The sequence below is a fragment of the Castanea sativa genome, chromosome 10 (genome assembly GCF_040712315.1).
Source record: "Castanea sativa cultivar Marrone di Chiusa Pesio chromosome 10, ASM4071231v1".
NCBI lineage: Eukaryota > Viridiplantae > Streptophyta > Magnoliopsida > Fagales > Fagaceae > Castanea > Castanea sativa.
This window is the reverse complement of record NC_134022.1, coordinates 25,438,259-25,462,872: the sequence shown is the minus strand read 5'-3', so window position 1 is coordinate 25,462,872 and position 24,614 is coordinate 25,438,259. Positions and strand designations below refer to the sequence as shown.

General features: G+C 36.4%; 3 protein-coding genes and 1 pseudogene across 3 annotated transcripts; 1 reads left to right on the top strand and 3 right to left on the bottom strand.

The window, feature by feature from the left end:
• Positions 1-4,011: 4,011 nt before the first annotated feature.
• On the bottom strand, positions 4,012-6,454 carry LOC142612950 (uncharacterized). The gene is made up of 3 exons (XM_075785127.1): positions 5,966-6,454; positions 5,462-5,839; positions 4,012-4,663 (listed from the first exon to the last, which is right to left on the bottom strand). The coding sequence occupies exons 1-3, from the start codon at positions 6,375-6,377 to the stop codon at positions 4,302-4,304; spliced, it is 1,152 nt and encodes a 383-aa protein (XP_075641242.1). The 5' UTR covers positions 6,378-6,454; the 3' UTR covers positions 4,012-4,301.
• A 2,445-nt stretch (positions 6,455-8,899) lies between these two features.
• LOC142613150 (importin subunit alpha-like) lies at positions 8,900-14,764 on the bottom strand. The gene is made up of 11 exons (XM_075785365.1): positions 14,283-14,764; positions 13,864-13,960; positions 13,682-13,773; positions 13,437-13,568; positions 13,131-13,316; positions 12,864-13,027; positions 12,675-12,753; positions 11,095-11,223; positions 10,742-10,869; positions 10,272-10,643; positions 8,900-9,542 (listed from the first exon to the last, which is right to left on the bottom strand). The coding sequence occupies exons 1-10, from the start codon at positions 14,481-14,483 to the stop codon at positions 10,274-10,276; spliced, it is 1,578 nt and encodes a 525-aa protein (XP_075641480.1). The 5' UTR covers positions 14,484-14,764; the 3' UTR covers positions 8,900-9,542; positions 10,272-10,273.
• Positions 14,765-16,771: 2,007 nt separating this feature from the next.
• Positions 16,772-21,060, top strand: LOC142612742 (uncharacterized). The gene is made up of 9 exons (XM_075784892.1): positions 16,772-17,019; positions 17,678-17,808; positions 17,915-18,000; positions 18,140-18,234; positions 18,912-19,008; positions 19,890-20,004; positions 20,180-20,334; positions 20,486-20,611; positions 20,775-21,060. Exons 1-9 carry the CDS (start codon positions 16,838-16,840, stop codon positions 21,006-21,008), a joined length of 1,221 nt encoding a protein of 406 aa, XP_075641007.1. The 5' UTR covers positions 16,772-16,837; the 3' UTR covers positions 21,009-21,060.
• A 129-nt stretch (positions 21,061-21,189) lies between these two features.
• On the bottom strand, positions 21,190-22,707 carry LOC142612291 (endoglucanase 9 pseudogene; annotated as a pseudogene).
• Positions 22,708-24,614: the final 1,907 nt, after the last annotated feature.

Genomic DNA, 24,614 nt, shown 5'->3' with positions numbered 1-24,614 from the left:
TATTAACCAAGGCTTAAACTCATTTAAATGCATGACAAGAAGAGTAAGCTTAACTAGCCTCTACCTCTGGCATTCTGCTGGAATCCTATCAGCTCACTGATGCTACACAGCTGGGCTACAAACCATACAAAGATAAGTGATTTTGCCTCCTTATCTTTAAATTTACATCATTGAGTACATGATTACTTTACTTCTAAATGAATACTACTTTATTTCAACTACTAATCAAACCTATTATATCAAGCACATATTACATATTTATTCAATCATTATCGTGATTCTTAGATTTTGGCTTTAATAGTTTGGTAGGCTTAAAAGGTACACCGGTAGCCGTTAAGCCACATGGCCCAATGTTGAGTTCCGGGACGCAACTCTCCCAAAAAGAACCCGGGCCTAGCAAGGTCACTAATCTAGTGGATAACACGTGGCCGAGCAACCGAAAAAGGCCCCCGAACAATACCAAAAAGGGTAGTGGGGCCCATAAATAGTAGCAAAAATAAGTTGGCCTTTTAAGTTGGAGCCAAACGCACACTAAAGTAGACTAAGGTGTACAATATAGACACACACATTTGTAAAATATATACAATATATGATATTAATGCAAGCTTCGATATAGATAAGCATGCATCGTAACAAATAATTTCAGTGTCAAATGAAATCGTGATCCCGAATGTCAAGAGTATTATAACTCAAGTAGTTTGCACCTTTTGGTGTCTATGATGGATCAAATAGATCAAAGTAGACCGAATTGAATTGAATTAGACTGAAATATTTTTCTCAAAAAAAAAAAAAAAAGACAAAGGATCTATTTGGGATCTACTTATATTGCTGAAACTGAAATTTTTTTACTGAAAGTATTGTAGATAAAGGTAAAAGTTAGCTGAAATAGTACAGTAGGACCCATGAATAGTACCAAAAAGGGCAGTGGAGCCCATAAATAGTAGCAAAAAAAAAAGACTAAGGATTTATTTGGGATCCACTTATATTGCTGAAACTGAAATTTTTTTACTGAAAGTACTGTAGATAAATGTAAAAGTTAGCTGAAATAGTACAGTAGAACCCATGAATAGTACCAAAAAGGGCAGTGGAGGCTATAAATAATAGCAAAAATAAGCTGGCCTTTTAAGCTGGAGCCAAACGCACGCTAAAGTAGACTAAGGTGTACAATATAGACACACAAAATGTGTACAATATGGTACACATTTGTAAAATATATACAATAAATGATATTTATGCTAGCTTCAATATAGATAAGCATGCATCGTAACAAATAATTTCAGTATCAAATGAAATCGTGATCCCGAATGTTAAGAGTATTATAACTCAAGTAGTTTGCACCTTTTGGCGTCTATGATGGATCAAATAGATCAAAGTAGACCGAATTGAATTGAATTAGACTCAAATATTTTTCTCAAAAAAAAAAAAGACTAAGGATCTATTTGGGATCCACTTATATTGTTGAAACTGAAATTTTTTTACTGAAAGTACTGTAGATAAAGGTAAAATTTAACTAAAATAGTACAGTAGAACCCATAAATAGTACCAAAAAGAGCAGTGGGGCCCATAAATAATAGTAAAAATAAGCTGGTCTTTTAAGCTGGAGCCAAACGCACACTAAGGTAGACTAAATTAGACCGAAATGGACCGAAGTAGACCTGATTGAACTGAGATGGACCGAATTAGATGAATTAGATCGAATTGGCTGAAGTAGACTGAGGTGGACCGAATTAGACCAAGGTGGAAGAATTAGACCAAAATGGACTGAAGTAAACTAAGATGGACCGAAATAGACAGAAATGGACTAGATGGACTAACGTAGACCGTATAGACCGAATGGACCAAAGTAAACCAAATAAACTGAACGGACCGAATTGGACCAAAGAAGATCAAAATGCTATTAATACAGAGATATGTAATCATATCATTCAACCTGTTCAGTAGTTGTTGACAACAGCTATGCCAACTGCCAAGCATACATGCATGGCAAGTGAGTTTTTGAAATAAATGAAATCAAGAGCCATGTATTTCAAATTTTCAATATAACAAGAGAGGAGCAGCGTGGTGTGGGGGCAACAATGAATGAGCCCATTGTCATATCAACCCAGCTGTACTTACACCGAGAAGCAGTTACACAATTCAAAGCACTGCCACTTTTCCCGTCTTTTCATACATTTGCATAAAGTCTATATCACCTATACCCAAAAGAGTAGTGTCATCCATTCGGATTGAGATTACTATGCAATACATTCCCAACAGTTCAAATCAAAAGTTAAAAAATTAACTTTTCACCATTAAATCAAAAAAGTTAAAAAAAAAAAAAAAAGTTAAAAAGCTAAGAGTGAAAAAAAAAAAAAAAAAAATTCAGGTCCTGTTCTACCACTTGGGCAGCAATCAAGAAAGGTGAGTCTATTTTTAACAAGGGTATAAAATGGATAGCGGGAAAAGATAGTAATTTATCCTTTTGGCATGATAAGTGGTGAGGGATGGTACCATTAGAAGCCTTATCGAGGGAGCTTTGCTGAGAGGAGAGGAGACATTGAGTATTAAGGATGTGATTCAGCATAATTCTTGGAACTTGGGAAATATTTCTTTTTCCTTTCCATATTCCCTAAGGCAGAGAATCAAAGCAATTCCTCTTCCAATGGCAGCTACGGCTGTAGATCATATTTCTTGGCGTTCTTCACCTAATGGGGAGTTTGATCTGAAGGAGGCTTATAATTTAGCTTGTGCAAGTCAAGAATCCCATTTGTACGAGCCTTTTATGGGAAATTGGGTGTGGAAAACTATTACTCTGCCCAAGATCAAATGCTTCCTTTGGCAATGCATTCAGAAAAGTATTCCCGCTAGAGAAGTGCTTGGCGCGAGGGGGCTTGCTATTCCCATCTCTTGTCCTCTGTGCCACACGGAGGTTGAATCAATTATTCACTTATTGCGTGACTGCCCTCTTGCTAAAGAGTTCTGGAATTCCTTCCCCATTCCGATTCATTACAACACTTTCTATGGTACTAACCTTTTGGACTGGCTCCGTATAAATTGTACTAATCATCAGGTGTCCTTGTTTGGCATATCTTGGAGCATTCTCTTTCCTTTTGGAGTGTGGTGCCTCTAGCTCAGACGCAACAAAGTGATATTTAGAGATCCAACATTCAACAAATCATTAAAGGAGGAAACTATAGCCAAAGCTGCTGAATATGCTTCCTCGGCTTGAACGAGAAACTCCATCGCACGCTAACTGTCATACAGGTACAGTGGCATCCCCCCCCAGACGATTGGTTCAAGTTGAATTCTGATGGGTCTTCTTTGGGCAACCCGGGTAGGGCCGGTGGAGGTGGTATAATTCGCAACTCCCGTGGAGAATGGGTGAGTGGCTATGCCCGTGCCATTGGCCATACATCAAGTGTTGCTGCTGAATTATGGGCTCTCCGGGATGGAATTAACCTTTGCATTGCTCTAAATTTGACAAATGTCATTTTTGAATTAGATGCTAAGCTTGTGGTGAATCTGGTGCAGAAAGGTGGTGATGGCTCTTCGGGTAATGATGTGATTATTGCGGACTGTATAGAAGGTTTGCAAAAGATTCCTAGAACTAATGTTCAACATTGTTTCAGGGAGGCGAATAAGTGTGCCGACGCTCTTGCTAGAAGAGGCACCTTGCTGCCTCAGGATTTTATTATTTTTCAATCCCCTCCTGCGGATGTATCTCTTTTGGTTATGCTTGACGCTTCTGGGTCTGTGTACGAGCGTCATTGCTCTTCTTTTGTGTTTTGTTAGTTTATGTTATTATCCAGTTTACCAAAAAAAAAAAAAAAAAAGTTAAAAATGGATTGTTAAACATGGTGAGAGAGGTTATAAAAGCCTGATTAATTAGTATGTCTTTGTTTCAGACCCAAGGCATCTCACGCAGCCTCCATAAAGGTTTTACTGATCCAAATGAAATTTGAAAATTGACCATCCTTAAACTTTGCAAATATATTTGGATAGTTAAATCACACAAACACAGAGAAACATCAGTTATTTGTGTAATGCGGCAGGAACAGCCGCAAATACTCTTGGTCTTATTTATTAGAAGCAACATGAATACAGTCATTGACTCATGGGGTCAAAGGTACATCCCATAAACAGAAGATAAATCAGAATACATAATGTGTCTCAATATTTTATTTACACAACACTTATTCGAGTTAGCCAATATCAAATCTGACCTAGTCCTCACACAACAAGTGGCAAAAAGACGCATTAGTGTACTGTTACTCTCAACTAAAGACTAACAAAAGCTTCCTAGCACTATAGAGCAACATCCTTCACCGTTTCAGTCTATCCCTCTGTCCAAGTTTGGAGCAAATATCAGCAAGGAAAGTGAAGAAAACAGCAAAGAAGCACATAAGCCACGACAATATGAGTGCTGCCCAGTCCCAAAGGTTTTTCTTTGGAAAGTGGCCCCTATCTGATATGAGCAAACCTCTATAAACAGCTTCAGTTAAGGCATAGGCTGTGACGGGGTCTGATTCTTCTGCAAGATATCCATACTCTGTGAGGCACACAATATCATACACTCCAGTAGTCTCTGATACGCCTAGCCATTCACATATTTTCAGTCGGCCTTCGATCCTTTCCTCCGTTGATAACAAGTCACCATGTGTCAAGATCAAGAAAGGGTCCTCATCTGCAGCCACAATTGTCCCAACATGAAATATATCAGCTTGTATTCACTACAATAGGAGACATGCCAAACTTACCATGATTTACTGACTAAAGTAATAAGTATCTCTTATCAGTTACAACGGCCAACGGCTATACCACAAGTCATAACAACCAAATCAAATGAATGAACAGTATGTGGGAGGTTGGTGGGACCAACTATCACATGAGGTTGTTGGGCTTAAAATTAAATTACATGACATTCACTCATTAAATTATTACATAGATGACTTAGTATACTTTTTACAAGAACAGATCCTAAAACAGAATCAGTATGACCTTTGTAGCGTAGATTTTCTAGGTGGGATTAATTAGTTAATGTCACAATCCTCTTCCTGTTGGAGATTAGGATGTATACAATTTAGTCATGATTGAGAAAAGGTTGATTATAACAAACTGTTACTTTTAGTCTTTGGTGTGACACGTCTGCCATGCAAGCTAATATATGATAGATTGAAAGCAAACTTCAGAGACAATAACTACGTTTTATAGACAAGAACTCTTGTTGTGCTCATTGAATAAATAGCTTTATAGACAATAACTACGTTTTATAGACAATAAACTTCAGAGACAATAGCTTCGAATATTGCTTATCATGCAACTTACATATGCAATTCAACATAATAATTATCATGACCTCTAAAGATCAGAATAATCAAATGTGACCCAAGAAAGTCAACCGACAATCTTTCTTGATTATATATACTTGAGACACCAAAAAAAAAAAATCAAATAAACAGATCATAAGTTATAGAGGGCTTACTGGATTTTCGTAAAACAGGACAGCAGAAGAGCTCTCTAATGGCCTCCAGTGGCTTAAAATCACCAGTTTTTGAAGCTTTATAGATCTCTGCTATGTTAGCCACAACCATTGCGCAATTCACTTTCCTCTTCACGAATTTTGGAGATGATTTCAAGGTAAGAATTTCGGTATCAGCTTTTGTCAATGCATCATCTCCCGGTCTTAAACATGGCTGATTATGATGAACCCCCTCAGTCATCCAATTGGACAATTCTTCAAGATTCTCACCCATTTGAGCATAATCAAAGCCCCTTGAATCATAAACGCAAAACCCACTTTGTGTGGACCTCAACACATTGTGCTCTTCCAAAAACATAGTAGTGAAATCCGAAGAACTACCTACAAATAGACAACAAAATATCACTTCAATGCTAGAATTATTTGAAGTTTTTACCACTCTGAATTAACACAATTTAAATAGCTTTACTACACCAAACTTAGAGAGCCTACACAACCGTAGCTTACCTAGTGCTGTTTGAGCAAAGGGTATGAGTCCAGAGCGTCCAAGAACACTGTACATTAGATTTACAAGTGAGCTTTTGCCAGAACCAGTGAAACCCACCAAGAGAATTGTAATAGCTGGTGGGATATCCATCTCTTCCTTGCTGATCCCTCCTATAGGAACCCAAAAATCACCTGAGCGATACGAGAGCAGCTTGTGCCGAAGTTCATGAAGCCCATCAGGTGCAACCAAAGCCAACCTTTCCAGCTCCCTTAGCACTTTAAGCCTAGGTGTTAGACTTGAAATGTTGGGAAGGTCAAACTTGAGCTTAGCACATTCATCAAACTTGGTAGCCGAACGCCACCAGCAATGAACCATTCTAGATAACTCAAACTCGTCATCATCATCACAGGAAGAAGTTAGTTGGTTTTTCATCAGTTTCTTCCCAAAAAGTCTTTAAATTTTAGCCAAGATTGTGACTAATTGCGGACTTAACTTTAAGAAACTCTGTATGAATAAGTGAACAGTTTGGCTCTTGTTATTAAATACACTGTTGCATGAAAAGCAAATACATAGAGACAGAGACAATGGTCCTACATGCATTTGTCCAAATCCAACAATCTCTGTTTGCCGAATGTCCCAGTCCTTCAATCTTCTTCACGGGTTTGCCAGCCATAGGATTAGAGGTGCTGGTTCCTAGCTCTTTCGTGTTCTGGCACAAGAATTTCAAATCGTACTAATTTTACAGAAATACCCACGTGGTAACGTTTATAAAACACAGAGCCACTACTTTGTGATATGGGGTATTCTCGGCACATTCACCTTGTAATGGTTTTATGCGTATTGATACACTTTTTTCATCCAAATCACTAGGACCACAAACGGCACAAACGTCCACAGAGAAACTAAACCCTAATTACTAAACGGCATTTTGTGCTACCACCGTGGATTCTCACACTTTCGAAACTCGTGGCCATTGTTTTTTACCTTTTTTTTTCCCCTATTCTTCTTCGCTTTGGAACATTATACTAAGCCCAAAAAAACCTAATAGCAAAATGGTATGTCTTGGACAGAAATGGCTCAAATGCATAGTAACCGAAAAATGGTGATGAATGGTAATCGTGCAAACCCTGTAGCATTAGCTAAAAGAAAAGTACATTGCTGTAAAAATGCCATAGGTTTTGTGTACAGGGTCTCATCTTCAGTTTTGTTCTCACATGCAGTTATACCAAATGATGTTCAATTTGGCCATTGTAGAATTACCAAGCAGGGCATTGGCAGCTTCATATATCTTAGAAGTATTCATGCATTGTCAAGTAATGAGTGTTCTGCCATAACCAAGAAAACAGAAAAAGGAAAAGGAAAAAAGAAGGGGGGGGAGGGGGGGAATTTTTTTCCCTGCCGACTGCAATTGTAAAATTAAACCAAACCAGTATATTCCATTTTGTAAACCAAATACCATGCTTTTTACCCACCCTGCAAAACCAAAAACCGCGGTGTAAACTTTTTCTTTGTTAATATGTTTGTGGCCTCCAATCGTTTTCATTGCAGTATGTCAAAAGTCAAAACAAAACATTATTTTAAATTTTGATTAAGGTTCAAAGCACATGTACACAAGATAGTAATTGGCACAAACTAGTAAGTACAGGTACAGACCACACAACCATCCCTTCCTTCTAGCAGGCAATTTACTAGAATATGCATGTCACAATAACACTTGGGAGTGTTAGAGCATAAGCATCAATATGTATAACGTTTTCTTTCTATTTTAGTATAAGAACCTACTTTTTCTATTTTACACAGTCACTTTTACAAAACACTCACATCAGACAATCTATTATACACCTCTTTTTATTTAAATAATCATTTATATTCATTTATTATTATTTTTTTTACCTTTATTTCTTCTCACATTCTCTCGCACGCAATCTCTCATCTCTTTTTCTATTTTACACAGTCACTTTTACAAAACACTCACATCAAACAATCTATTATACACCTCTTTTTATTTAAATAATCATTTATATTCATTTATTATTATTATTTTTACCTTTATTTCTTCTCACATTCTCTCACACGCAATCTCTCATCTCTCAAACGTTCTCTTTTATCTCTCAAATCTCTTCTCTTCTGACCACGACAAACTTCCATGCCTGGACCTCCATGGTCATGGCCAAAGCTCACACGACCACCACAAAGGTGAACCTCCATTTCCTTCATTTGATGCTGCTGTTGCTTCTTTTGCTATTGTTGCTGCAGCTTGTTCTTTTGTTGTTGTCAAGCTTTTTTTTTTTTCCTACTACTGCTATAGCCGTTGCTTCTTGACCACTTCTCCTTTGATGATTCACATTTTTTTATATATGGGTTTGATGATATGGTTTTGTAAATGGGTTTGATGAGTTTGAGATTAAGTCCGTTTAGATACCGCTTATTTTGCTGAAAAATAAAAACTAAAAACAATAAAAAATAATAATAATAATAATAAAATTACTGTTCATGCACTTGGCACTGTTCATAAGCGTAAAAGCACTGTTCATGGACAATGAACAGTGCAAGAGACACTGTCCAGGAAAAAAAAAACACAAGCGCATACTTAGATTTAAGAAAACCATATGGGTTTGATGAGTTAAGTTCTAGATCTAGGGTTTGATGATTTTTCTGGATTTGATGATTTGGATGGAGGAGATAGAGATGGAAGAGAGTCGGGTCGAGAAGAGATAAAATGCAACTTGAGAAGTGAGAGAAAATACTATAAATAAATAAATAAACAAAGCTACAATAATCTTGTATATATACACGATTACTATAACAAACTTGGATATTTACAAACCTATGCAAGCCCAGCGTGTCTGTTTCATACTATATTGTGTAAATTTTTGCACTTTTTGTATTTTACACATCCTGATGCAATTGCTCTTAGTCTACAAAACACAAGATTTAGGGGAAACAAAAAGAAATAACCAAACATAAACTTCATTAATCCTTGACTTTTTTAACATTAATACAACCAACAAAAAATCTTTCATCACCAAACACATGGTATCCAGAACAGAAACCTTTCTTACTAAAATGACAAAATCTTGAGATCCCCTATTACCATCAAAACAGGACCTTCACTTTCTTTTTCTTTTTGATAAATAAAAACAAGACCTTCACTTGAAAATAAAAAATAAATAAAAAACATAAAGTATCTTTTTCTTATATCGCTCTAAGCTATAAAGCAGGAAAAACCAAACAGGCCTTGCCCTTCCATTTTAGTAACCAGCAAAGTAAAGGAAATAAAATGGAAGAGTCACCAGCAAAGGAAAAGAAATAAAATGGAGGCAGGGGTTGCAACATTGTTCAGGTGGGTTTTCTCGGGCAATTGCTAGTACTTCCACAATTTTCACAATCTAACCTAATTCATGGTATCACACACACCCCCTTTTTATTGGACCACTGTAAGAGAGCAAACATACTTCTGCAATCTCTTCAACTACACCAAACTCGCGAACATAACAGGACCAAAGGGTAAGTAGATATCCTAGCCACCAGAAGTTGAAAAATATTCAATGTCACAAACCTAGACTCCAAACTTCATTCCACTGCCAACCGGAAGTCCTGCAGATTCAATTACTAACAAAGGTCATGACATATGATACTAATAAACTTCCAACAAATAACAATTCTCACTCAAAACGTAAATTCAATATTAAAACCCATTTGGTAGAACCAGCGCAAACAAACAAGTCCCAGCATGAAACTCAGTCTAAATGGCCAGTTGCAATAAGAAAAAGCTGCTAAACTATCCCTAAACCATCCCACAAGATGTATCTAGTTGTCATGTTTTACTGGGCAGTCCTAATTACACCTAACATTCTTTTTTCTTTTTTAATTTATTTATAATTCGCTAGTTACTACAGGAGAGGGGGAGTTTGAACCCTAGATGTCTTGAAAGAATTACACCTAATTCTTATAGTATCTAACCAATGAACTTTAGTTCAAACAGCACTTCCCATCCCCATAAGAATGGGTAGAGGGAAAGGGCATGAGTGTAAGACCTACCAGCTGCATTTGTAACTTACCAATTTTTTTTCAAAGGTGCATATACTATGTTTAAAATAAAATTATAAAAAAAAACAAAAAAATAAAAAACATCCTTTATTCTAAGTTAAATAATAGGCTAGAATATATGTACAAAGAAAAGTAGTTGGCACAAACTAGAACCAAAACTACAGGTAAAGAGCTCACAGTGACCCTCAGATGAGGACCTATGCACAGCAATTACCTCAAGTCATTTTCACTGAATATGCATCTCAAAATAATAGTTGAAGTGGTAAGAGTGCATACCTTCAACTGAAGTTAAATCCACCAGAAGGAACAGGAACTTCATTTCCTCCAAAATTGAAGCTAGATTGAGGAACATCACCTGGGGGCAATGGCTCATCATCATCTTCAACCCAATATGTCTCTAAAATCTTCACTGCCTTCTCATATATCTCATTGTTGTCATGACTCTGAAGATTTTCAATCTTATCTATCCCCTCAGCATCATCAATCAATTGGGCATTCAAGTTTACATCTGTCTTGCCCATATTTTTCTCAGCTTCCCCAACCTTTAGAATGTTCTCAAGCCCTTCCAAGCAAACTGTGACAATTCTTGGGTCTGGACAAATTAGGAGATCACACAATGGCTTAATACACCCCTGGCTTACCAAGTACCTACCAGACAGTAATCAAATCAAACATTTACATGTAAGACAACGATTAGGCTGAACTATTTAAGAAAAACCAAAATCATTGCTGGGGAAAAATAATACTTGATTTGATCATGGGTGCCACCAGATGTAGCATTTGAAATTGCCCAAGCTGCTTCTTTCTTGATCTCAAACTCTGCAATTTGAAGTAGTTGGACAAGGGGTGGAATGATACCAGCCTCAATTACAGCCTGCAAGTTTCAAAATACAGGTCTTAAATATCATCTTCACAACATATTAACAAGAATAATATCATCATTTTAACAGATAATTGACAGATTTCTTCCATCGCCATATTCAGTATGCATCATAATCGATAAATGAAAATGTTTATTGAGCCAAAAAGGATATCAAAGATAATCATGACAACACAGTGATTAGTGTGTGCATTTTCAAAGATTAATTTACTTGCCCACCTGTATCTGATTTACATTTCCAGCTGTGATGTTTGAAATGGTCCAGCAAGCTTCCTTCTTGATGCTCTTCTTATGATTATGTGTCAACAGGTTCAGGAGGCAAGGAAGAGCTTGATGATTTATCATACACTGAAAGAGGGAAAGAAAGGGAAGCATTAAATAATAAATACCTCCTCAAGGCAAAGTACGGCATTTCAAACCTAACAAACATGCCATATTCATCTAGTGACCAGCATCCCACAGGGATTTCACGCAAATATGTCATTTGAAATTTTATCTTCTCACCAGTTTTGATATAGTATTCTATTAATTAATTTATTAATTTACATGTAGTTCCTGATCGGCTGATTAGGATCGATCTGAACCAGCTCATCATGTATACGAGGCAATATGACAATAAACAACTTAATAGAAAGACAAGACAGCCAATCAGAAGTGTTTTGAAACCCCAACATAATTCTAAACACGCAAACAGGGATGAATGAACACAAACAAGTGCCTTCAAAAGTAATAAACACAAAAAGTGATCAAAATTAAATTAAATTCATAAAAATATTTAAAAATTTGAAAAAACCTAGAACATTGGATTTACATGTATAATTTGAAAGTTATTCAAGAATATTGAAAACTCTAAGCTGATATTCTGTGCTAAAAAATCTTATTTTTGTTTCAGCCTTGTAGTTGGAATATGGTTTTGCTGAATTTATTTGGATTGTTAATAATTCTGATTAGAACATCTCATCTGCAAATGATGGGATTATAATAGTCCTTTCATTAGTTAACATCCTTAAGATCTCCGTAATAATTGGGCAACTGAAAGAGCCCTTTCCCAGTAGTAAACCATGGCATTTAGAGTCAATTGCAGAGTATATTGTGGGAGGTGGGGGGGCATACATAAGTACATTTCTCACTAGAAAGAAACACAGAAAGCCATGCATAAACTTTACACTTCAATCAAACACATCAAGAATCACAGCCAAAAGGGAAAAAAAATTTGATGAACACTGAAAAACAACAACATTCAATGATTTGATCACAAAACCATTTCAAACTTTGTTGATGTCTAGCATTTGTATGCAAAAGGTGCTAAGATCAATCTAATTCCAAAAATGACCCTCATAATTGTACCCTTAGCTTAAAAATGCCAATCACAAGCCAAGAGAGAGGATGAAGGTTGTATGCTAAACCAGCATAAAACCTTTGGGTAAGCCTTCATCAATAGGATATGATCCAAACTCCAAATACTTATGCATCCTTTCAATATAAAAACATGGCATATGCCAATGTAGCACATCCTGAAAATATCCAACGCCCCCTATTGATGTAATGTCATTTAAGTTATACGAAAAAGTACGACATTTTAATTTTTATTCATAATAATCAATAGAATAGGGAAGCATTGCTACAAGAGATGGCATATTAGCCCATAAGTTAGGATATACAGTTCAATTTAGTTACTAACGAATCACATCATGAACTAATATTGTACCTCATCCACTATAAAGAAAGAAAATAGTATAATCAAAATCAACTTTCTAGAACGAAGATTATTGGAAAATTATATTTTTCATATTGAACACCTGAGTTTGCATATCATCCCCTGTGACAATATTTCCAACTGTGCGAAGGGCAGGAATGAGGACTGTTGGAGATGGATGCCTAATCAAAGAAAAGTTTGAGAGCATTAAGATATCATATGAAATAAACTGGATTGTAACTCCAAAAAAACCAAAAACTAATTCGAAAGTCTGATGAAATCCATTACTCACAGTAGAAGTTCAACAAGTCGGGGACAAACACCCGCATCAATGACAGCTTGGATTTTATCATTGGTACCATCTGAAAGATATGATAGTGCCCAGCATGCATCAGTGAGGACTTCCTCATCATTTGACTGTATAAGACGCTCAAGCGCTGGGATAGCAGGCTTTGTCTGTGCATTGAGATTTAAAAAATTTAAAAGCATGTCAGGAACAAAATATGAAAATGTGAAAAAAGATGCATTAGACACCAATGGGTCCACTTATGTGTATCACCTGCTCAAATGGAGGCGGTGGCTTGCCCCTACAGAAGTTTGATAATGTCCATGTTGCATTTCTCAACATAGAAAGTTTTGCATGTTCATTAAACTGTAACAGCAACGGCATTAAGGCCCCATGACTAAGGACAAGATCACGGCATTTAGGTGAGTCACCAGCAACATTTCCTAATGCCCAAACAGCCTACAACTCAAAATGGGTTTGTTAGCAACCAATTGACAAAAAATTTAGCTGTAAGGAATCAACAATAGAAAATCCCTAAAAAAATAAAGCTTATACAAAATAGCCACTAGAAATATACACCTGTTCGCGAACATCATCAGCTGGAGAGCCTAAAAGTTTGACAAATATCGGGATGGCTCCATGATCAATTACAACCCTGGTGTTTTCCGATGTCCCAGAAGCAATATTTGTTAGGGCCCAAGCTGCCTCAAACTGAACAATACACCCAAGACCATATAAGAACAAAATCAACAAACATGAAAACAACACAAATAACATACATGAGTTCAGTACCAAAACGAATAACATAAGTTAAAAAATCGAACCTGAAGTTGCGGGAACTCATCCCTCGCAAGGAACTCAACAAAGCGAGGAACAACACCAGATTGAACAACTTCATTAATCGGAGGACTGCGCTCTGGTAAAACATTCATAGCAAGACAAGTTATTCTACCAATCACCGCCAATACAAAACGAACAAAATTTCAACATGACATTGAAAATTTACCAATCGAAAGCAGCTTTCGGAACTGAGTGGTTGCCTCAAGCTGCAAGTTCATGTCATCGGAACAAACGCCAGCAACCATGGCAGGTAGACTTTCTAACTGCATTTTACATCAACAAAGGCATCATTGATTTACATCAACCCACACCTTTCATCTCTATAACTTGTTCAGAGTTCGATTTTCTCGATTCTCGAATTTAAAACGTCACAATTTAGTCCCTGAACAATTACAAAAGAGCTAGAAAGGACTAAATTGATAACTTTTACCTATTGTAGATTAGGTCACAGTAAGTATTGAATTAAAACCTAAAGCACCGAGAAGCTTTAAATTTTGGGGATTGAATCATAGTTCAAAGCAATAAAACATTGAAACGCAGAGTATGATTGATCAGAGAGAGAGAGAGAGAGAGAGAATCAGTTACCTTCTTTTCAGAAGTTGGAGTTGAAGGCATTTGAGGAGCAACAAGGCCTTCACGACGCTTCTTCTGCAAGCTCTCTTCACGACGGTTCTTACGGATCTCGACCATGTTGTCCTCCCTGCGACGGCGGCCTTCCTCGGCGTCCACCGCCACCTTGTAGCGGTTCCGCCGCACCTCGGTCCTGGCGTTGGGTCTCAGAGACATGGTTTTTGGTCGATGTGGGAATCGAAGATCGAAGAGTCGGTGAGAGAGAGAGTGAGATTTGAGGGTAGAGTGTGCGTGTGCGTGCGTATTTCTGTGAGTGAATGAGTGAGACTGTGAGATAGTGATTTTTTTTTTTTTGTTTCGTTTGGTCTGTTTAGACTAATTCGAAATGAGATAGAGAGGAGAGCTGTGTGAGTGACATGACATGATTTTATAGATGGATAGATAGAGGGGAAGGGTTTCAAAACTTTTTTTTTTCCAAGCTAATCTAACAACCGGTGGATCTGAAACTGGGACTGGGTTTCCTCTTTATTAACGGAAACGCCATTCATTTTGAATTTGAATGATTGCGGTACTGGTACTACTCACCACTCATCACTCGCCCCGCCGCTCTAACGTCACTGGGCTGTGACTGTTAGTTAATGAAAACCACCCCAATGTTTTGCTAACGCTTTTTTTAAAAAAATTTTAAAAAAAATTCATTAGGGCAGATTTTTTTTAAAAATTAAATTTTGGTATTATAAACAAACTTTCACTGAAAATTAATTATACTAAATGAAACTATGGTTGGTTCGAAATCCTTGCATAATTTTTTTTTTTTTTGGAGTTTTGGCAATTTTAATTTGTAAGTTTCATGGAGAAATGAAATTGATTTGGCTTAGTGTTAATTTTTGGTAGCCTGACTTGGCTAACTTTCTTTGAATATTTTTTGCATAATGATGGTACTAAATTTGGGGGATTATGCCTGTGGGGTACAAGAGCTCTAGTAAGGAAAAAGTCAGCAGCATGTCATTAGGAGAGGTCGTACTGTATAGAAAGAGTTTCAGAGGAGGAGCTAGCATTGACATGACTGAAAAATTGGTGGCTGCCACCACATTTAATGCATCCCACCAAAACCTTCTGACTGCATTTATATACAGAAAACTCCTAAACAGTGCTACCTTGGCTGCCGCAACTCATAGAAAGATTGGGAAGGTATCTAATGAGATAGGCACTCAAGTAGTAACCTAAATGGTCAACAAATGGAAGACCAAGATCATTTAAGGGGAGCTATATAATGTAAGGAACCCCCTAGGGATAAGGGGGGGAGGGAGAAACATTGTAACACCAAGAACTAGATTGATAAACAAATTTAAAGGACAAATATACAAAATCTAGTCTCCTTAGACTGTGTAGAGGACGATTTAGTTTAAGCAAAACATTTTTATTCTTGCTCTCTTTTCATTTGGGCTCACTATAATTGTTGTCTGGCTCATTAGAACCTAATTTTTCAACTCACTCTATAAATTTATTGTATTAGGTTCTTTAGATCTAGATTCTTTTTTCCTTTAAGCCTAGGCCACAAACCATGTCCTTACAATGCCAATGAGCATTTAATGATAGTGAATCTAATATTAGATGTTAGTCGGGTGAAACAAGTGTATAGTATGGAGTGAAATAAGGGATGTGTTGCAGCATAGCCTTTCTTGGCTTTTTGACTCACACATGCAACACTTATGGACTCATGAAAGTGAACTTGCTTCAAGCCCACCTACACCTTCTTCCTTCGGGCTCAACCGCGTATACAAATCCTCTCTTGGGTCTTACAAACCACACCTCCAAAAATTCCCTCGAAAGAGACCTCTTTGATTGGGCTTATGCCACATGGGATGAGATAAAGTAAAAAGAACAATAGCCAAATCTTGCATGTTGGGCTGTCTTGTTGGTTGGTTTCTAAGTAGACTTTTGCACAAATTTGGAACATAATATGACCTATTTTGAATGATAGTCATGTCAAATGCCCAAGTTCACCAAGTTGGAATTATAAATGGAAGATTTTTACAAAATTTGTTCCTTCATCCATTTGAGAGAGGGAGAGGGAGAGGGAGAGGGGGGGGGGGGGGGAACCCTACTCATCTTTGAATAAGTAGGATTGTATTTGAATACTAATTTGGTTTACTTGCATTTTATTGAAAATTAGAAGTAAATGGTTCAAAGATGTTCTACATAAATTACACTATGTATCAATTTTCTAGTCTAGTAAGTAGTAACACAACTTTGTTAAAATTTGTTGAAGTGACATATTATAATTGAGGTATAACGAAAATAGAATCAAGATTCATGATAAAATTATGTTGCTTTAATTACAGCTTGATATTTTAGCCAACAAGCTTGTAAAAAAGAAAAAAAAAGTACAAGAATTTATATTTGCCCTTTTTTCATTTGGTCATACAACTTTTAAATTTTTTATTTTTTTGAATAAGTTAACAAATTCATTGATACGAGAAATTTTGGAAAGTTCACCTCGTACTCTCCACCGAAATGGTTTAGATAAGAAACGCATCAAAACAAGTAAAGAACAGGCCCCAGAGTAAATGGAAGAGAAACTATCCTCTGTGGCAAAGACCTTTACTCCATCACCCATTCAAGAACTCTCACATCTTGCTCAACGATGCAACGCTATCAACCTTGCTGAAGGCTTCCCAGACTTCCCTGCACCTCCTCATATAAAAAACGCAGCTGTTTCTGCCATTAATTCTGACTTCAACCAGTACAGGTTGGTGTTCAACACTGCAACTTCTTCAATGAATTTGAGCTATTTATATCGATTCCTGATATGGGTTTGATTCCCAATTTATATACTTTGTATGATTTTGTGCTTCCCGATTCCCAAGTTTGAATCTTTAGGCTCATTTTCTATTTGTCATTTACTAGAATTGTACCAGACCATGAGAAAGAAAACAGAGTAGAACTATACCCACAAAACTAAATTGCATTGCTGCAAAGCTGACATGATATTGAGCGAGCTGAAAAGAGCTAACGAGGTCCATTATGTTGTGGCATGCCTGGTCCCAGGGAATGTGTTAGCTTTGCTTATGTTGTTCATTAATTGTTATGCAAAATACTACTTTTCCAAATAATATGAGAATTTCAATCATATGGAATGGAATTCTGGTGACAGCGTAAATATATGGAGAGTTTCTTCAGAAATGAAAAAGGCTTGAATACTTGGGCTCTATTTATAGACTCCCTCTTACCCTTTTATGAAGAGCTATACCCTCTTGAAGGATTGCTACTTTAGGGACAAACATAACCCTTTGTTATCCATTCACTAAAGAAACTTACTATGATACCAATGCAAAAACTACACTTGCTCCTTTTTTTTTTCTTTTTTTTTTTTTGAAATTAATGGAGAGCAACTGTTGCAATGTAAGGCATGTGCAAGAAATATGTGACCACTTGGCAAAGATAGTGAAGAACATGCATGGTTTGGATGTCAACCCACTTACTGATATAGCTATTTGCTGTGGCCAAACTGAGGCATTTGCAGCAGCAGTGTTTGCAAGTAAGCTCTTTGCTTTTCTTGTTAGTTGATGTTATTATTTGAGTTGGCTTTTTCAGTTTTCGAATACATTTGTGATTCGCTTTACTGCTATGCTATGTAAGGACAGTCATAGACCAAGGTGATGAAGTTGTACTTTTTGACCCTTCATATGAAACATACGAAGGATGTATTGCCATGGCAGGGGGAGTTCCAGTAAGCTTCTTATTATTACTTAGGGCTTAAAGTTTTTATCATAGATTATAAGTTAGTCCTGCTGCCTGTTAATACCAAGGGTACTTGATACTTTTAAATTCATAATTACTTACTACCATTAAAAAAAAGGAAATGACAGGTATTTGTGGCACTTGATCCTCCTCATTGGACCTTGGATCCAAACAAACTCATGAAGTCTATTACTGGGAGAACAAAAGCTATTGTATTGAACAGGTGAGTAAACTCCATGAAGGGGACACAAAAAAGTAGTTTTTCAGAAATTGTACTCACTCTAAAAGCATTCTTCCAAAACTCACAGTACATTTATAATCAATGGAATAGAGATTCTGGTAGAAATCTATAATGCATTTTTTTTTTTTCATAAACTGAGTGAAAAAAAGCTATGACAATTGATGAAGTTTGATTAGAATCTTGACCATAATATTTTCATAAGTGATTTGCTGGACATGCAGAATATCTTTCCTATAAGGATTGCTGTAGGACTACTTTCATGTTGTTCTACTTGTCTATCTCCAAAGTTTGTTCTTACCTTCACCTTGTCACAAACTTTAAATAAACATAATTCACAAGAAAGTTTCTATATTCTCTCTGTTGATGAGGCAATAGGCACTATAAAATTGGGGCATGACTTGCATATTTTTCTAAAGGACAATGATTATCAAATATTGATGATTACAACCATTTGTCTCAAGCTATAGGGAAATTTGAGAGAAAGAGAGAGAGAGAGAGAGAGAGAGAGGAGCATGGCAAGTTTTACCGAAATTAATTGATTTCTTGGGATCCGTCTGTCATATATAATAATAATAAGTGGAATTACTTAACAAATTATTTGCAAAGAAATGCTATATTTGCATAATGATTTAGATATGTGCTGATGTAAAGTTGTGCAGTCCTCAGAATCCTACCGGCAAAGTTTTCACTAAAGATGAACTAGAGATTATTGCTGGAATATGCTGCACAAGGGATTGCCTAGCTATAACAGATGAAGTATGATGATATACTTTGGCTTATCAAACTTGATCATTTGCTCAAAAAAAAATCAAACTTGATCATGCATGAATGGATTAGATGATCATCCCATGGCATCACATGTATCCTCATGGTCTTTTGATTTATAGTAAACATTTCAAAAATTTGTAAGCTGTTTGTCCCATCTTATAGTTCATAACCTGACTTTTTTTTTGGGGGTGGGGAGGATGTATGTATTTTACACCCAGGGTATTGTTTAAATTACCTTTGCGAAACATTGCAAAAATATGGAATGCACACATGCTAAGAGCACGCATTCTTTGTTGTTAGACTGGATGCCACCATAAATTTTGATTTTGAGCCAACCATCACAATTGGATTGGTGTGATATGATTGTGGCTGAAACAATAATGAGAACTTCTTCTGCATATGGTTTGGCTTATGGTTAATAACTGGATGCTAGGGTATGTGATTGTTTTAACCTTTTTAAGTTAAAAAGTGAGATGGCATTAATATCCTAAGAAAGATGGTAGAAGAGGAAGCAGAAAGTGACTTGCTAACAAATGAAAATGTAAATAGGATTAGGAATATCACTTGCATTTATAGAAAGTTTTGAAAAATGGGAGTTCCTCTCTCATAATCTCATTTCTCATGATGGCTTGTCGCTGTTGTGTCTATGCAATGTCCAAAGTTACGGTATTACTTTATAAATCTGAAATATGTACTCTGGTTATATCAAATAATATTTTTTAACAAATTGCAATCCCCATTCTTTCTTAGCTTTCAATGAGCAATGGCATGCTTTTTTGGCTGAAAGTGCCGACAAACAAGAAAGATTAAATTAACTATTTCTATAATATTTAAAGATTTTGTCTTTTACTTTGCTGATGTTTCCGCAGGTATATGAACATATAACATTTGACAATGAGAAACACATATCCCTTGCCTCATTTCCAGGAATGCAAGAGCGAACTATAATCACATCTTCCTTGTCTAAAACCTTTAGTGTTACAGGTTAAGCTGACATCCTACCCAGAAGACTTCTAATTTAAGTTTGTTCATGCTGGGAAAATGTCATTCTTTATTCATATATCTTTGAATTTTTTATCTCAACTTTTAGTTATTGTCCTTTACATCCTTTGTAGTACTAGTACCCGATTTTCCATTTCAGTTTTAGTAACTGGTGCAGGTTGGAGGGTTGGATGGGCAATTGCTCCAGCTTTCATCGCCTCTGCAATCAGAAACATTCATGTTAAAATCACAGATTCTGCTCCAGCACCTTTCCAGGAAGCTGCCTTGACTGCTTTGAGAAGCCCCCCAGAATACTTTGAATCATTGAGAAGAGTAGGGTCCAAAGAGCAACTTTTTAATTCTTATCTAGTTCTGTGAGGTTGATAGTCCAACTTCACTCATTTATATGATGTAACTGAAATGTAACATCACAGCTATGCCATTAATTATTATTCATGATTGACTAAATTTTTGCTTTGCTCAGGATTATGAAGCAAAAAGAGATTACATTGTCAAGTTGCTTGCTGGGGTTGGTTTTAAGATTCAGTTTAAGCCTCAGGGTTCATTTTTTTTATTTGCAGAAATTCCTGAAAATTGCCCCCTTTCTGATGTAAGTGCTACTTTGTTGGTGTAATCATTTAAACAAAATTACAATAATGGGTTACCATTGTCTCTGTTCATTTCAAATTCCATTAGGTCTGTCGCAAGCAGTTATAATTTATAGCAATCTTGAGTGAGACTTATTTTGCTAATGCATATATTTATTCTTTCAGTTAGAATATGTTAAAGAAATGATACAGCAGGCGGGAGTAGTGGCTGTTCCAGGTCGTGGATTTTTTCATACAAATTTATCCTTGAAGAGATCTTCTGAGGTAGATCATAGCTATCAGAAAAGATACATCAGATTTGCTTTCTGTAAGAGTAATGCTACTTTGGCTGCAGCTGCACTAAAGCTTTTGCATGCCAAAGGTCTCAAGCTTCATTCTATTGATAAAAGGGATGCTTGATATTTGGTTTGTTTTAATTGAGGAAATATAAGTCTGACAGGGATTAAATTCAGAGTACTTTCTCTTGTATTAGTCATTAGGGCCCGTTTTGGTAATGTTGTTTTTATTTTTTGAAAATACGTGTGGGGAAAAAAGTGTATAAAAATACATATAATGTTGTTTAAACACTAAAAACTGTTGTTTAAAATACGTGTAATGTTGTTCTACGCAAACATTGCATTTTTTTATTAATCTTCCAAAAGGTGAGAACTTGTAATCTTTGCCCAACTTCATATAGTGAGTTGCAAATATGAATATTTATGCCCAAGGAGATTTAGGAGGGCGAAAAATATGTAATGAAGTCAAAATTTTCTAATCACAAGTCAGATGATCTACCTAAAAACTTAGTATCCAAGGTGATGGAGGTGGTGGTGGAAGAGAAGTGACAAGTGAGTGGAGGAATTGCATAGAGTATGGTGTTCTTGTCAATGCCAGCTTGACTTTCACCGGACAAAGTCACAAGTGCTGCAACGAGACCCGAATTTCATGCAAGGGTCTCAGCTCTGTGCAACTATAGTTGGAACTTACCTCGTGGAAACCATCACTGTTGAATGTCCCTCCCATCTCAGTCCTTGTCAACTATCATACTTGCTCTGGTTGCTAGCAATTGATGCCGCTCTATGTTGCACATCTTGTGGGAAACAATCACCAAAGCCAACAACATAACTCATATTTCAGGGGTTCTTGCCGAGCTCCTAGCAACTTCAACTAGTACTTCTTCGGGATAAAAATCAGGTCCGCAATGTAAGATAATGACCGTATAGTGTAGTTAAGAAAGCAGCATTCGCTACAAATTGAAGAGGCCGAGGCCTTTTATGGTTTAACTGGATTAAACAACCTTTTGTTCTGTTGAAGCTCTTAGAAAAACTGGTAGGTATGAGCACTAAGTTTTGTCTATCTGGTTGTGAAATCTTAATAAAGGATAACCGAAACCTAGGAACAATCTTAGGCAGCTTATTGTCCCAGCTAACTACAAGACGGTCTTGACCTTGCAAAGAAGCATCAATCTGATTGGCTAGAAGAGGATTTGTAACAAGTATAAGATAGGAAGAATTCCCAGTTGCATAGTACAACCAAGGTCCACTCCACCAAAACTCATCCCAGTAACAGGTGGAACTATAGGAAGGTGAAGATGGGCGATGGGCACCTCCAGTGTAGTTTTCATCTTTGTCCTTTTGTTGCAAACTTAAAGAAGGTCAGCTCCAAGGAAGAATTTCTTTGAGTACTCCATGCTGTCTTCGAAAACAATGAATGCAGCAGCGGTCTCTGTAGTGAGAGCTCGGCACGTAGCACATATTAATGCAGGCCAGTTGTAGTCAATAGCTCAAGAACATGTTTCAATTTTCCCACCTGGGGAACCCACCATCTGCTCCATCAACAAGTGAAGCAATCTTGTCTGTGGAATTTGCTGAGGAACCAAAGGCCTTGAGAAGGCAGTCTGTATCTGTGCCCAACTTGATGATGAACCATGGCCTAAGATGCTGAGAATCATATAGTAGCCACCCGGCAGCTCATCTTTTAAGCAGGAGTCACCTCTCCATGAAACATTATTGTTCTTTGGGAGTCTTCCAGCTATAAGGAAAACGTGTGAGAAATAATATCCCATCAGAATCATTGAGGTAGTTGGATATGGAATTAGTAACATGGAAAACGCACCCATTTGGATACTTACTAAAATCTTTCTTGGGCAAACTACATATTAGGTTCTCAACTTTTACACCATATGTCAATTTGGTCTTTAATCTTTCAAATATATCAATTCGGTCCCTAAATTTTTGATATTGTATCAAAATAGTCACTGTCGTTAAGTGATGGATAAAAAATATTGACTTGGCTAACAGCCAAAATAAATTATAATTTTTTATGCCACATTGACTACCATGTGTACTGCCATATAAGCATAAATTATATATATATATATATATATATATATATATATATATATCAAACAAAATCCCTAAATCTCAAACAAATATCTTTGATTCCGCCTCACTAAAACTTGATGACAAATTCAAAGAACATTAATAGAAAAACAAAATCTAACACAAAAATTCCAACTTGAGCATAAATGCGTAATAACAATTGTCCATAAATGTTTTTAAATCAAATGGGTAATTGAAAAAATCCAATCTTTCCATCAGAGTTTCGAGAAAAAGATGAAGAAGAAGTAATACCCAAATCAATGGAGACATTTTTTTTTTTTTGAGAATCAAATCAATGGAGACATAGATGAAGAACAACATTGGACTTTTTTTCCTTAACAAAAAAGGGGGTTTCTTTTCCAGTATTTTCGTTGGAACCAAACACAGCTGAATCGGTACCTAAGAAACTTGAAAAGGCATATATGGAAGGTGAAAACGCAGGGGTGACAGAGGTAGAGAGAATATTCACTAAGAAAGGAGAAAGGGGAGACCATCAAATAGCCTAAGCCTCAAGTTCAGTCCTCACTGTGACAGACCCAACAAGTAGTCTCAACTCTATGCACTCACGCCACAACTTTACAACAAAACCCAATAGAGAAATTGGGCTATTCAACTCACAACCATAAACAAAATGACTTCATTGCATGCCTCTTATATTAGATAGTCCCCACCAAATGATGGACAATAAATTTTGGGACAGTCATTGTGTGTTTTAGGATGCCATTGCAAAAATAGGCTGACAGAGAGAAAATCAGAGTAATTCCTGGGTTGTTGTTTGATAGATTTTCAGATATCTTTATTTTTGTTTGAAGTATTTTGCTAATGGTGACGGTAGATTGAGAGGTTCCATTCTCTGGCAAGGCGGGGAGATGGGGATTGATTAAGGATGGGAACGGAGAGAGTTTTATTTTGTATAGTTTAATCTTTAATGATGTGGGGCTCTAAGTGTCAATACAATGACGTGGTTTTTTTTTTTTTTTTTTTTAATGGTTGTGCTGATGTGGTAGTCCATGCAGCAGTTATGCAGAAAAAAAATTATACTTTATTTTAATCGTTAGTCACGTCAGTATTTTTTATCCATCACTTAGCGGCAATGACTATTTTGACCCAACATCAAAAAGTCAGGGATCAAATTGATACATTTGAAATGTTAATGACCAAAATATGACATAAACGTTAGGGACTAAATCCCATCTTTCTTTCATTCCCTAAACTGAGAGCACCAAATAAAATTAATAAGTGAAAGAAGAGAGCCAACAATTGTAGAAGGAATAAATATTTGACTAATTTCATGGGGTTATACTAATCCAAGTTATGTGCATGTGGATTAATTTTTGTATTGGATGTTTTTTTAAAAGAGATTTTACCAATGGGCTAACTGGAACCTACTATACCAAATGTTTATAAGCTTATTAGTTGAAACTATTTTTTTTTTAGAGAGTTTCAACCAATGACGTCCGCTCCTGATGATAGCTCTTTATTATCAGACTAAGACATCAATCAGTTTTTGGTATAGACAGGGATTGAACTCCAGATCTCTTATACAACCACCAGAGACTTTACCAGTTGAGCTAGCTGGAACCCACTTATTAGTTAAAACTTGAAACTATATATTTTGTCGCACATTTAGTATAACTATAAATGC

Coding starts and splice junctions, on each gene's coding strand:
- LOC142613150 (XM_075785365.1), bottom strand. CDS start 14,483: ATGTCTCTGAGACCCAACGCCAGGACCGAGGTGCGGCGGAACCGCTAC. Junction 13,961..14,282: donor CTCCAACTTCTGAAAAGAAG/GTAACTGATTCT, acceptor TGTAAAATGCAG/TTAGAAAGTCTACCTGCCAT. Junction 12,754..12,863: donor CGACTTGTTGAACTTCTACT/GTGAGTAATGGA, acceptor TTCTTTGATTAG/GCATCCATCTCCAACAGTCC.
- LOC142612950 (XM_075785127.1), bottom strand. CDS start 6,377: ATGAAAAACCAACTAACTTCTTCCTGTGATGATGATGACGAGTTTGAG. Junction 5,840..5,965: donor CTTTGCTCAAACAGCACTAG/GTAAGCTACGGT, acceptor GTCTATTTGTAG/GTAGTTCTTCGGATTTCACT. Junction 4,664..5,461: donor TCCTGTTTTACGAAAATCCA/GTAAGCCCTCTA, acceptor TTGTGGCTGCAG/ATGAGGACCCTTTCTTGATC.
- LOC142612742 (XM_075784892.1), top strand. CDS start 16,838: ATGGAAGAGAAACTATCCTCTGTGGCAAAGACCTTTACTCCATCACCC. Junction 18,001..18,139: donor CCATGGCAGGGGGAGTTCCA/GTAAGCTTCTTA, acceptor AGGAAATGACAG/GTATTTGTGGCACTTGATCC. Junction 19,009..19,889: donor GCCTAGCTATAACAGATGAA/GTATGATGATAT, acceptor ATGTTTCCGCAG/GTATATGAACATATAACATT.